General features: G+C 49.5%; 1 protein-coding gene across 1 annotated transcript; it reads right to left on the minus strand.

The window, feature by feature from the left end:
* Positions 1-921: 921 nt before the first annotated feature.
* AKR1E2 (aldo-keto reductase family 1 member E2) lies at positions 922-13,921 on the minus strand. Its single transcript, XM_087823679.1, has 10 exons — positions 13,892-13,921; positions 12,521-12,688; positions 10,581-10,697; positions 9,264-9,341; positions 7,546-7,668; positions 5,391-5,488; positions 3,468-3,540; positions 2,832-2,910; positions 1,700-1,787; positions 922-1,444 (listed from the first exon to the last, which is right to left on the minus strand). Exons 1-10 carry the CDS (start codon positions 13,919-13,921, stop codon positions 1,402-1,404), a joined length of 897 nt encoding a protein of 298 aa, XP_087679805.1. The 3' UTR covers positions 922-1,401.
* Between the last annotated feature and the right edge of the window lie 7 nt (positions 13,922-13,928).

Here is a 13,928-nt window from a genome sequence, read left to right on the forward strand (position 1 = left end):
GAGCCAGGAGCCTAACTTTGCACATTAGAGTGTGGGCACGTGCTGCCCCACGGCGTTCCCAGCACTCTACACCGCCCTCTGACTGTGGTAGGAAGTGTAGTCTCCACCCCACCACACTCATCACACCCAGGCCATGCTGGGGGCAGATCCCTGGGACTCCGGCCCTGGGACCCTCCCTGGTTATTCGACTTCATGGACACAGAAAAGCTCGTCATTTGCTGCTCCTGCCAGTGGCCTGGGGGGTTCAGGAGCCACATGTCACCTCCCTGACTAGGCACTGAGGTTTGAATATGAAGGAGGGGTCGGTGGTGCACTGAGTCCTGAGTGCACCAAAGAGAGCAGGAAGGATGGCCTCACAAACTAGAGGCAGATGGGAGGACCTGGTGAGAAATAGGCACAAAACATGTCAAGTCTGTGGCCGGCTGGTCTCCAAACAGACAGCCTCTCCCCTGGGAGAGGAAGCCCCAGCACTGGGCCAGGGACGTGGATGGTAGCCCCAGGTGGAGGCACCCGGGGCAACAACCAGGAGTAACTAACTCCTGTGGACAGGAGCACAGCTCGAGGCAGGTGGGCGGGTGAAATGACTGGTGAGTCAAGTAAGTGGCATCCTTGGAGATGTGTGTGCGAGGGAGGGGGGACCTTAGAGCTGGGCAGGAGGCGCTACGGAGATGCATCCAGGAGCCCTGGCAGCAGGTCCTAGGGGACCAGGAGCACCTGGGCCATGCTGGGAGTGATGTGCAGGGAACAGGAGCCACACACTGGCCTGAACAAGCCTGTGAGACACTCATCCTGTCCTTTTCGTTGGGGACAGGACTCCTGTCCCTGATACACTGTCTTGGACTGAACACTGAGTGCACGAGGGAAAATGACATTCATTTCCGATTTGGTGTTTTCACAGGTATAATCTGATTTCCAGGAAGACTTTTTTAAACAATAGCATTTTAAAATTAAAATTTAGATTTTAAGAAAGAAAAAAATGCTTCTGTGTGAACTAAGACAGCTAGGCACTTTCACCCAGTCTTCCTTTCCAGGCAGGAAGGTAAGGATTTCTCTGGGAAATCTTCTGGGGGCACAGCGTGACTGGTGGGGAGAAGGGTGGAGGTGCTCATTGCTGAAGCTGAGTCGTGGCCTTAGAGGTTCTCCATGTGGGTCCCGCCACACAGTGCTTGTAGGATTCTTAGCCTGTTTGGTTCTCTGTGGGGCGAGCATGCTCTCAGGAAGCTTCTTGCTTCAATCTCAGACCACACCGATTTGGAGGATTTCTCAGGAGCTCGGCCTTCATCCCTCCCATCCCCAGCCAAGCTGCCTGTGCCTCTGAGGCAGCACCCTGAGTGGGGTGGAGGAGCCCTCCAGACCCTGGGATTTGGCTGGGTGGCACAGGAGGAGGGAGCGGGAGCTGGCTCAGTACGCTATGTGGAAAGGATAGTCCTTGTGATTTTCAGCTCTGGAAGCCAGAAGACAAGTCAAAAACAGAAACAAAGAGGGATTACTGTTTTTAAGAGAAACAATTTCAATGATACAATCACACATTTTTATACTCCTTAGTGTATGACATTCATCTTTGGGTTCCCTCATTGGCCCATTCCCAAACAGGAAAGGATTCTGAGATTTCATTCACTTAAAATGTGTATGATAAATACCCATCCAGGAAGCAATCACTCAATCTAAGTATTGCTTCCTCTATTTTGAAGGCACTTACGTGGAGAATTTGGTCAGTCGGAGGTTCCTGTCCAGAGCCAGGAGGTCACTCATATCCTGTTCTGTTAATTCAAAATCAAATACCTGGAACCAAAATAAAACGTTCATGCAAAACTCAGTTCAGTGACCACTTAACCGAGCATGTGTCACCTGCAGAGCACTGTGCTGGACATATGGGGGACACAAAGACGTAAAACACACACTTCGTGTGACACCTGGCACGTTCCCTGGCTCTCAGCCTCAGTTCCCAGGATGCACTGGGGCTTGGACCATTTGCCGAGTGTTGGCTACAGCAAGATCCTTTGGAAAGGTGAGACATGTGCTGCATTCATTCCATAGGCGTGAGGAGCATATGCAAACAGACAAGGGGTACAGCAAAGAATTTTTCCCACTGTTTAAAAAAAACCCCAAAGAAACCAAATCCAAAACAACACAGACATTTGTTCCACACACCCTGGCAGTGAGGGAGAGGCTGGGCCTCAGGACCATTAAGTCTAACAATAGCCGTAACACGCTGTAATTTTAAATACATACTCACTTTCTGTCCCTTCTAAAATGTACTCTAAGTTGCCCCCTTACTTGGCCCCTAACACATCTGAGAACTGTGACCTGCTCCTATAATCACAGCTTTTCACATGGGAGAGCCGACCCTGAACCACTACTGAGGACCAGGCAAGAAGGTGCAGGATGTGATACATCTTCATCCAGGGGGTATAGGCCCCTGCCAGCCCCACAAATGCCTAGAAGACACCAGGGACTCCGTGTCAGAGGTCCTGCCTGGAGGGGGAGTTTGGTTTGAGGGGAGAAGTGAACAGTCTGGAAGGGTCCCTCCCATCAGGGTGGGCAGTCCCGGGGACAGTGTTAATGAGTGGTGCTTGGTGTAGAGCAGGCATCTGGATGGCAGGTGGCCTGACTGGCACCCTGACCCCTCATCACATCTCCTTCCTATCTGCATCCCCCAGGTGGGTGGCTGCTGGGCACAGCTCTGGGTCTCCTTGGTGTGGCCTGTGCTTCACCGGCTCCTCTGCTGTGTCAGAGCCACATAGGCTGGCCTGCTCGCTGCAGTGTGTAGCCACCCAGCTCACACATGACCCCAAACCCACTGCCATCAAGAAGGAGAATACCTTCCTGGATATTCTCAAGAATCCGCTTTGGGTTGACGGACTTGGGGATCACTATCACATCCCTCTGGATCTGAAACCGGATCAAAATCTGCATGAGAAAAAAGAAAGTCTAAGATGAGACAAAGGGGGGGTCACATGGAGTCAGAAACCAGCCGCTTCCCTTACAGGTCACGTTTCATTGTACAGTGTAGCCCAGTGATCCAGGCAGCAGGCACTGTCACTACCAGCTCTCCATTCCAGAGTCCTTAGGGACCACATGGTGCTTCTGCACTGTCCCACCAGCACATCTGGAAGGACGGCCACTGGCCTGAGGAGCTCAGAGGACCTGCTGATACCTTAACAAGAATTCATTAATGTGTCCAGTCCCCCAAACTGCTGGACATTAGAGCAAGGAAGAGTTTCAAAAACTCCTTTTGTGGTCTACTCAGTTGGTGGGCTGAGGGAGGTGGTAATCTCAGGCATGCAGAGAATCAATCATGGGGCCTGAATGAACAGGACCATAGAGGTCCCAAGGGGCTGGGGAACACCAGACAGTTCTACTTAGTCACCAGCTGGGCCAGAGTGAGAAGTCCTCCCCCTGCCCCACCCATGGCTCTGGAGGCAAGCGAAGAGGGGCCCTCCCAGCCCAGTGGGAGCCCCACCTACCTGAGCTGGAGACTTCTGGTGCTTCCGTGCGATGGCCTGGATCACATCATTGTCCATCAGGTCCACGCCCCCACTAGAAAAAATAGTACAGGGATGTGAAACCAAATATGTGCAACTCCTTCTTAAAAAACAATAAGACTTTCTCCAAAGTGGAAACTCTACATCTGCTTTTGTCTGATCATGATACTTGCTCGGTGTGGGAAATCTAATGGTGCAGAAAAGCTTGTCTCCAAATCCACCATCTAGAGATAAGCACAGATAGTATTTCAGAGGACACAGCTGGACACATGGCCTTCACATCTGTCTGGAGATCCAGGTGGTAACATCAGAGTGTCTAAGGCATGGGCTCTGGCCATGCATGGTGTGCCCCTTGGACTTCTGACCTCTTCTTGTAGGACCTAGAGTGGTGCCTACAGCACCATCAGCATGAATAGATAATTGATATTAATCTCAGAAAAGTTCACCTCAAATCCCAAGAGAAAGTCGAGACAGCGGACATAGGGAGCCTTTATGCAGAGACTGTGAAGACTGCCCACGGGTCTGCCCCTCAGTGTCCGTCCAGCAGTGGCCAGGCCCTAAGCACTCTGGAGAGCTATTGTTTTCAGCGAACATTTATTAAGCAGTTACTGTGTTTCAAACATTGGGCTAGAAACTGTCCTCAATGTCTATGAAGGGACCAAACAGAGCCCATCTCACTTGGCTGTGTGTCTGGGACATCAGTCACCTCCCTTCTCTCTCATGACTCCCACTACCCACTCTCTCACTGGGTTCCTTCCACCCCAAGCTCAGCTGTGAATATGATCCACCTTTAGCAACCCTCTCACTGCTACCAAGTTCACACACGTGCCCCATTTCACATGGGAAACACACAGGCAATAACAGGCAAATAACTGCAGCCTTTTTTGGGCTACTAATATGTCCCAGGCACTGAGCTAAGGGCTGGGCCGAGAGTCGTGACTTAGATGCAGTCCCCACAACTCAAGCAGTAGAAGAGACTGTGACAGTAGAAGAGACTGAGAAGAAAATAATGACAAGATCGTGGGTGAAACACGAATAAGGGGAAGTTGGGAGGGCTCCCTGGAGAGGTGATGCTAAATTGAGCCTTACCTTAGAAACTGGAGTAAGCCAGATTAAGAAAAAAGATAAGATTTCTAGGTAAAGAGAACAGCAGGAGCCCCAAATAGTTTCAAATCGTTTGCGCATAGCATATTTACAGGAAGAAATGAGACAGAAATAGGCAGAGGCCATACCAGGAATGGAAGGATTTGTAAGCAGGAGATTGGCACAGTCATAAGAGATGGTTCCCTTCAACTGGCAGGTGGATAGTGGCTGAGAATCAGGAAAACCTGGGAAAAGTTAAGAGGCTGCTGTAATCACGGGAGAGAATTTGTAGTTAAAGAAGGCAGTGACAACAAGAACAGAGATCATGAGACAGACTCCAAGTTTCCTGGCAAAATAACCAGTGCATCTTGCTAACAAGTTGGATTGGGGGAGATCAGAAAGGGAAGAAGTTTCTGGCAAACATGGCGAGTGGGTGGTGGCTCATCTACTGATGTAGGGAGCACAGGACACAGTCCAGGTTCTGGGAAGATGATTCTATAGAGATTGGGATGTCTGTGGCCCATCCCAAGAGAGAGGTCTGGCAGAGCACTGGAAGTACCAGGCAAGAGCTCAGCAAAGAGGATGCTTCCTGCTGGTTATGTCCCTTAAGCACCACTGCCTTCCTTGAGGCAGCCACTGAAGGTGACTCTGCACTGTTTTCAGCGTCAGCTCCTCCCTCAGCCCACCAAGACCAGGGGCACTGATAGTTCCACCTGCAGGGCACCTGTGGTCTCCGCACCCTGCCCACACCTTCCTTAAACCCTCTGCTACCTGTGCAAATGAAACTGGATTGTGCATCCATTTCCTGCCACAAACTCTTACCTGGAACCCCCAAGGGGCTGGTAGGCAGTCACAGACACACCTCTGGACTGGCAGAAGTTGATCAGATTCTTCTGAGCGAGAAATGGGTGGCACTCAACCTACAAAGAGAATCACAGCTGGCCAGAGAACATTCAGACTAACGGGGCCTAGAAAAGAGGACCTGCATCAATGTCCTGACTCCATCAGGAACGAGCTAGGCGACCCGCCTCCAGGCTCGAGTATCCACGCCTCTGAAGTACCAGGCTGGGTTGAGGGGTCTCTGAGAGGCTGCCCACTATAAGCAAGCCTGAGGAACACCTATGCCATCTGATGCTCAAGAATTCCCTGCCCAATGAGGTCCTTTCTGGTCCCTTGAGGTAAAAGTGGCCCTCCCACCTCCTCCTCCCCTTTACCTTCTGCTCTAGCACTGATCATTAGCTGACACCTTACATATTGTCATTCTTTGCAATGTCTATCTGTTGCCACTAGGGCATAAGCTCCAGGAAGGGAGAGATCTGGGTCTGATTTTGTTTTGTTGAAGGCATGCCCCTCGCCCACCCTCCGACCTCTAGAATAAGCTAGGTATACAGCAGGTGACCCCAAGGGGCAGTTTAAGAAACTCAAGAGCAGGTTCCTGTCTCCTCAACACTCTAAATTCTCATGTATGATTCCAGGTTCTAACTAAGTGAACTTAAAATAAATGTTAGTTTAGAGAGAATTCAGAACCATGGAAAGTGCCCTCACGAGTTTCCAGCAGGCTCTCAGCACCCACAGGCAGAGCTGTCAGGGATCAGAAAGAAAAGCTGCTGGCTCTCTGAAAACTCCTCTGAGGGCGAGTTCCTGGGGCTTCCTCACCCTGTTTAGAAGACAGACCCTGCAGCCCCTCCTCACCCCACAGTCTAGGCAACACCCCGCCCCATGATTTACAGAGCCGCTCAACCAAAAAATCAACACAGAACCAGCTCAGTTATGCACAGAAACACTATGTGCCTGTGAGGTTTTAAAGCAGGGAGCTCAGCAAGGCTGCAAATTGGGACACGGGCCACTCCTCATGGGTGGTCACTGGATGAGCTTCCAGCAGGCTGAGGATGTTCTGGCTCTTGTTCTGGGTGCTGAAGACTTGAGTATGTTCACTTGTGGAAATTCACTGAGCTGTGTCCTTTAAGATTCATGAACTTTTCTGTATCTGTGTTATACCTCCATGTAAAAAGTTTATTTACAAAAAGAATAGAACATGATGCCGTATTCTTAGTATCCCCACACTGGAAACTACCCATGTGCCCATCACCAATAGATGGGGTAGTCACACAGTGGAATCCCACATGGAAACAAGGATGGACAGTCACACGCGAATAAGGAATGATCTAACACACACAATGCTGAGTAAGGAAAGCCAGACACAGAGGAGCACACAATGTGTCACATTTTCTGTATAAAGTCCAAAGGCAAATCTGTGGTGTCAGAAATCAGAACAGTGGCCGCCCTTGGCTGGGGCAGGAACTAGAGAGCAGTAGGTGGGAGCTCCTAGGGTGCCAGCTGTGTTGTTTCCTCCTCTGGTGCTGGTCCAGAGCTAGGTCCAGTTACGAGAATCTATCAAGCTCTATTTTTACGTGTGAACTTTTTGCATGTACATAACATGTTAATGAAAGCTTAAGTAAAATAAATGCCCTTTCTGCATACAAAGGCCACCAGTCTAGAAAACACTGTGCCCCTCTTCTCACAAGTCATTTCTCAGCATTAAAGTCTCAGCAGAGTCTGAATCTTTTAGTCACCTGTCTCTTTCAGGTTTCAATCTGCTTGGGCTGGAGAGAGGGAGAGGGTCCTTGGTGAGTCCTCCCAGGAAGCCAGCACCACCTCCGACCATCATTAACCAGGGATAAGGGCCTGCTGGACCCTTGTCACTTTTGAATATACCTGGTGATTCACCCCACAGCTGCATGTGGAAAACCTTGCCTTCCAAGGACACCACCTCCCCAGACAGGCCTTTTGAAAAGATCTCGCCTCTCGCCTGGCCACCATCGTTTGCCTAACTGCTCCATAGTCATGACATTTCACAGCCACTGGAGAAGATGCCTACTTCCTGCTCCATCCCACTTTTTTCCCAGTGTAGCCAGGTGGAGGTGACAGCAGAAAAGCTGACTCCATCCTTCAAGTTGCTTAGCCATCCACAGCTCACCTGGTTAGTCAACGGCATGAACCTCAAGTTGGGTTTATTCAAAAGTCTCTCCAGCTGCTTGTGGTTGAAGTTGGACACCCCGATGGCTTTCACCAGCCCTGAGGTCACCAGGTCCTCCATGGCCTAGAGAGAACAAAAATTATTTTGAGCTCATGGGCTCTGTCTAATCCACTGGAATTCATGGCCCCCACGCTTTCACACAGTGTCCTAAAGCTGGTTTCCCTCAATACTTTAAAATATTTTACTTGATGCGTTATAAGCATTTTTGCACTTGAGGTCTACTCCAAGTCCCATCATTTAGGAGCCGTGGGATCTTAGGCACATTAAATGACCTCAAGAAGCCTCACTTTTCTCATTTTCCAATGGGGATGACCTTGCCTGTGTCACAGGATTAAGGATTACATCAAACAATGAACACAGAGCACTTAGCTAACACTTGGCACACGTACCAATTATTTCTGTCACTCTGAATGTCTGTTGATATGGTGTCGGCAAAGATGTCCGCTGCGGACTGCATCTGTGCACCAGTTTCTACCTAGATTATCATCGTCCTCAGCACGATGGTGCACCGCTGTTCTAATCCACCACCGTTTCCCCTATTAAGAGAACTGAGGGCAGAAACCCCAAGCTCTGGCCCTCATCTTCAGAAGGAGCGTGGCCCGGTGCCAGGTTAAGTAGTCAGCACGAGTCCCGGTGGCCACAAGGCTGGCAGCCAGAGTCGGCGTGCTCTGCACCATTCCCCAGACCTTACTCGTGCTACGAACAGCCCAGAGCTACACCCATGTGTTTCAGGAGAGGCAGTATCTGTGACAGAAGGGCTGGGGCCCCCGGACACTGTTCCTAACAGATCAGACACCTCACTTAATCTCTCTTTTGCTGATTCCTCCATTGAGAGGATGGCCTGGCTTGGTGCTCCTCCCTGGGCTCCTCACAACCCTCTGCCAGGATAACCTCCGGCACTCCCATGCCTGCACCTGTCCATCTCACCTAGTGGCTCCAGAGTCTTGTTCCCCGACACTCAGGAAGTTCCAATGTAACCCTGCTTTCTTCCCAGGCTGTACCTCACCCTCATGTTGCTTTGCAAGACTGCAGGTGCCTGGTGGGCTGGGCTAGAAGCCAGGGTCAGCAGGAACCTCCTGTCCTCCTGTCACACCATCAAGTCACTGCCCCAACCTCTCACATCTGCCACTTCCCCTAACTTCCACATTCCACACTCTACTTCAAGCCTCATCACTTCTCGTCTGGATGCTGTCAGCAGGCTGGAAACATGGTCCCACGGTCCCTTCCTCCATGTGTCTCCCATACTCACTCCAACTTCACCGTCTGCCAATGTTTTCATTCTGAAATGCTTACAAAAGAGCTAAAGGGACTATAAAATACTAGAAGTGGTCACAGAAAATGGAATTTTAACTTTCTTTTTTATACTCTTTTATAGTTTTTGTAATGACCATGTGATATTTTTTAATCAAATAAAAAATATTTAAGAATAAAGGGAGGTCTGGATTAGTTATCCCTGAAATGCATGTTTCAGGGAGATGAACAGGAGGAAACCGAGGTCTCTGAGTCCCACAGCCAGGCGTCCCTTCACAATGCACACAACACACTGCATTTTGAGAACACAACCTGGTATCTCTGAACACAAGGAGCTCAGAATCTTATGGCTTCCCATTCAGAGGCCCATCAGCAGTATATAGACACTGCTGGCAAGCTCAGCTTACTTCCCACGTGTCCAGGAAATCGGTATCACTCGGTATCACCATGCCACTGCGGTCCAAGGGCAGGTCTTCATCCCCAGGCTGTAAGAACCAGAAGAAAGGAGCTTATTGGGGGCTTCAGGGGTAATCACACCTGAAGAGGAGACTGGAGAGAGGGAGAATCAAGATGCAAGGAAAGAATGCTGGGCCAGGAGGTGTGGGTCCGAGCACAGCTGTCACATGAAACCCTGTGATTTCCCTTCTCTGGGCCTTGCCTTTGCCTTCACAAGACCGAGGGTTGGGCAGACTGGATGGCCAGCTAAGTTCCTACCAGCCTAGAAATTCAATTCACTGCCCATGTCTCATGTGTCAGGAAAGGAAGGTCTGGAATCCTTGCCTGTTGTCAGAAAATCATTTAGCAATTTCAGGTAAAACTCATTTCTGAATCACTCTCTCTCATTTCACTTTCTGGGCACCTTTCGTTCTTCACTAGTGTGACTGATGTGCAGTTACTATACCCTTTATTGAAATTAAATAGAAAGCCTGAGGATAAAGCTGTAGTAGGAATAAAGTGGTTTTTGTTGTTTAATCTAAAAAGAAACCTGACAGCTTGGCACACATCGTGAGCTCCTCAAACAAGGTGCACACATGGGAGACACCTGTGCAGTTACCACCCACTCCAGTGTAGGGAGAATGCCCTTTCAGGGCTCCAGTGCCACCTGTGTGACTGAGCCCTCAGTCAGGCAGGCTGTCATCGTGGCCTAGGGCATGGAACACAGGGACATCCTGGCCAGGACTAACATGAGACTGAGGCTGGAAAAGTGACCGAGCAGGGTGTAAGGGGCGCGTGTGTGTGTGTGTGTGTGTCATGTGAAGAGAATAACACCAAATGGAGAAATAATCTCCCCCTAGACCCTCTGGACTTGCTGCAGGTGGACAAGCAGGCAACTCCCATGTCGCAAAGCAGTCATCACTCCCCAAAGAGAAATAACCTGTAGGAAGAAACAAGGCCAAGGAATTCCCTGGGACCTTGGAAGTGACATGAGCAGCAGCTTTGAGCAGCTCTGACACCTGCTTTCACCTAAAAACTTGTGGAAAAAAACGGGCTGCTCTCTTGGCTTGTTGAAGAAATGACTGCCTTGGAAGCAAAAAAATCATAGGTTAGAGGTCAAGTCCAAGCCTCTCCTGAGCTTCGGCCTGGAGATAACTGAAGGTGTATGTGGCTGACGCAGCCCCGGAACCCATGCACCCTGGCTGCTGGCCCAGCTCTTTCCACCACCCACTGGGGCATGGCCAGGAAGACAGGCTGCCAGTGGGGGATTTCACCAGGCCTAGCAGTACCTTGAAACCCATGGGCCAGTGTATGAGATAGAGGTCCAGGTACTCCAACTTCAAGGCCTTCAGAGTCTTGGAGCAGGCTGTTCTCACCAAGGACTTCTTATGGCAGGTGCACCAGAGCTACAAGGGAGAGGAAAAGTGCTGACAATCAGCCACAGAGCCAGTGTTGACACAATGTCTGCCCCTGTTGACACAATGTCTTCTAGTATCTGGAAGAAAAACAGCATCTAAGACCAGGTGGCCATAAATCCAATGGAGCAGTGACATTATCTTCTGATGGTCCAGGACTCCTACAGGGAGGGGTCTCCAAAGCTGAGCTCCTTCTGCCTGATTTCTACTTCTGAGAAGCCAGGGACACTATGAAATTATTTGATGGGAGGGCTGCTGGTTATTTGGATCCACTGGAACAACAACAACAAAAATACCCACAGGCAGAAAAGATATGAGGAAAAGTTAGAATTTCTATCTTGACTTTCCCCCTTGAACAGACTCCATGTTAAAGGTTCTCTGTTACTAAGGCCCCATAATCCTGCAGGTTAAACTAGGTGAGTAAGTTAACACACACTGTTCTATACTTAGCTAGTACTTCCATCCAAACTCTCTGTGAAGTAGAAAGTTTGTAATTTGTTTCCCCCTCATTAGTTCCTTTATTATGCTATTTAGTATTAACTGTGACAGAACGCACCATCACAGCCAGAGCAAAACAAAAATAAATAAGAGGATTAAAATATATAAAACCAAACTACAAACACAGTATAATTATAAAAAGAAACTAGAATACAGCACATTGTTAACACTAGCACTTTCTAGATGGTGAGTATATCAGTGATTTATTTATTATCTTTGCAAGACTTTTCTAAATTTCAGGAATAATGAGTGGACATCCTCTGCTGGCTATGACCCAGCTGGAAGCAACCTGTCCCCAGGTCACGGGGTGAGCCTCAGAACCCAGGTACCACCTCCCTAACTGGAGGATCAGGAGAGATTTTGACTTCTTGGCCAAGGTCACACCTGAGCCTCTCCTTTTACAGCACTGATGAGTTATAGAAATTATGTCCAGGTAACACAGAAAAGCAAATCTACTGCAGGAACAGCACTGAATCTTGCAGTTATGGAAATTTAGACTTGGAAATCACTCAGGAGATAGTAAAACCCAGAGTCTCATCTTACACATGATGAAGCTGGGACCTAAGTCAGCTTCTCACAGCTGAGGAAGGACAGCTGGACTGTGAAATCTCAGCTCCTGGCCTAATGGCCTTAACATTCTTATTCAAAGTAAAAAGCAAAGGAATTCTTAATTCTTCACTATCTTGGACTATTGCCAGCATTTCCTACAGGGCCTAACTCCTAACTGTCCTTCCCAGCCACTTCCTTGCCATCCGTCTAGCACTGTCCCAATTTAGGCTGTCACCCTCTCCCTACACTGCTGTTAAGGTTTCCTGCCTTCTGCCTCTTGTTTAAATGCATGCTGCTTTCACCTCCACAATCTCTTATATACAGCACAACTCTCGCTCATATAGAAGATAAAACCTTCAGCGGTGATCCTTTGTCTGCAGGAAGACAGCTCCTTAAATGGTGTCCAAGTCTTCCGTGATCAGGCTTGTCCACGACTCCAGCCTCACTGCTCCTTCTCTCTGCTGCCAACATCGCTCTGTCCAGGAACACCAAACTTCTTACAGGTCCCTGTACCCCACACACTGCCCCATGCCTTGTACCTTTGCTCTAGTTGTCCCCCCTGCTTGTCACACTGTCCCTGAGCCCTTCACCGGCACCACTCCTTGCACGTGCACAAAGTTGCAGAAGTCCTTGTCAGGTATGGTTCAAGTATGAATGAAGTCACCAGCTCTACAGGAGTCTGGAAATCATCTGTGTGCTATGTTGTCTGTCTTATCACCAAAGCCCTGAGTGGCCTGCACCTGCTCTCCCTGCAGGGGAAGTCCTACCTTACTGACGATGAACAGGTCCTCCCTCCGTACCATGCCCTCCTTGATCTTGCACTGGATGCCAGCTCCGACCTCACTCTCATTGTGGTACAGGTACGCGCAGTCGAAGTGCCGATATCCCACATCTATTGCCACTTTCACTGCCTCGGTCACTTCCCCTGGGGCCGCCTGCAAAATGAACAAGATCCAAGGAGCTGCCCAGCTGACCTTCTGCAGCAGTAATAAGCCACGTGCTTGTAAGCCACCCAGCTTTTGTGGTGATTGTTATGCAGCATTTCTGGGGCAAAAGATTGCTGATGGCAGATTTGTGATCTTATACGATTAAAAATAAATAAAAAGAAGGCTTTGCATGGATCATAGAAGAGTGATTAGGATGAATCCAGTTCTATGCCTCTGAAGTCCAACAACAAAAAGGAAGGTTTGGGTCTCCTAAGCACAGTTTTCACAGCTTTTCCTTACCCCGTGTGCAAGAACATGTGGACTCCTACACCCAGCTGTGTGCAGAACACATGGTGCATAAAAGAATTAAAGTCAGGCAAGAAAGTCAAGACAGTTAAATCCATGGAGTGCTTATTGAACAGCTGCTAAACGCATGGCCCTGGCTAGGTGCTGAGAACCACGAGTGAAACCACATCCTTGGCCTCTAGGAGTTGTTAAATGGATAGAAAAATAATTAAAATAGTATTTAGATGAGTGGGGGTGGATAATGCTAATTCCTACTCCTCCAGTAATGACTTCCCACGGGAGTTCTTAAAGGAACACCTTTTAATCAAAGACTAGGTTTAAAGGAAAAGAAAAGAACATTTGAAAGTTAGTGCCACATCTCAAAGCACTGACGGGGGTCAGAAATCCAAAGCAGAGAAAGTTCCCAAGTTCAAAGCGCTTCCACTATCAGGTTTTACACGGGGGACAGGACGGTTCAGTTTCTGTTTAAAACCAAGTTGGCAATGGCAGAATGTCTTTATCTTTTTGACACAGACAACGCGTTTCAATAGCAGTTGTCCGCTGCTTGATCTCCTCAGGCGACCGCCACGCTTTCTGCCCGTTCCCGAGCCTGACCACCTTTTCTTCTGGGCTTTCCCGAACATTCCTTCAGGATAATAATGAGTTGGCCTCAATATGAAATATCATAGAGACAACTCCCATTTTCAGATCATCTGCGATTTAAAATTCCATCTTTCAAACACAGGCAGCCGCCCAGGGAGGTGCCCAGCTGGACTGGCTGCTGCTCCTGCCGCCAGCGTCCCCGCGGCTTCGGCCGGCGTCCAGGCAGGTGCCCCTCGGCTCGCGCCAGGGGCGCCCCGCGGGCAGCCCCTCTAGTTCAGGGTCCGGAAGGCCCCGCCCCGCCCCGCCCCGCCGGGGCCGCCTCACCTTCCAGGTGCCCAGGCCCACCGCAGGCATCCTCTCC

The sequence above is a fragment of the Miniopterus natalensis genome, chromosome 1 (genome assembly GCF_054644295.1).
Source record: "Miniopterus natalensis isolate mMinNat1 chromosome 1, mMinNat1.hap1, whole genome shotgun sequence".
Taxonomy (NCBI): domain Eukaryota; kingdom Metazoa; phylum Chordata; class Mammalia; order Chiroptera; family Miniopteridae; genus Miniopterus; species Miniopterus natalensis.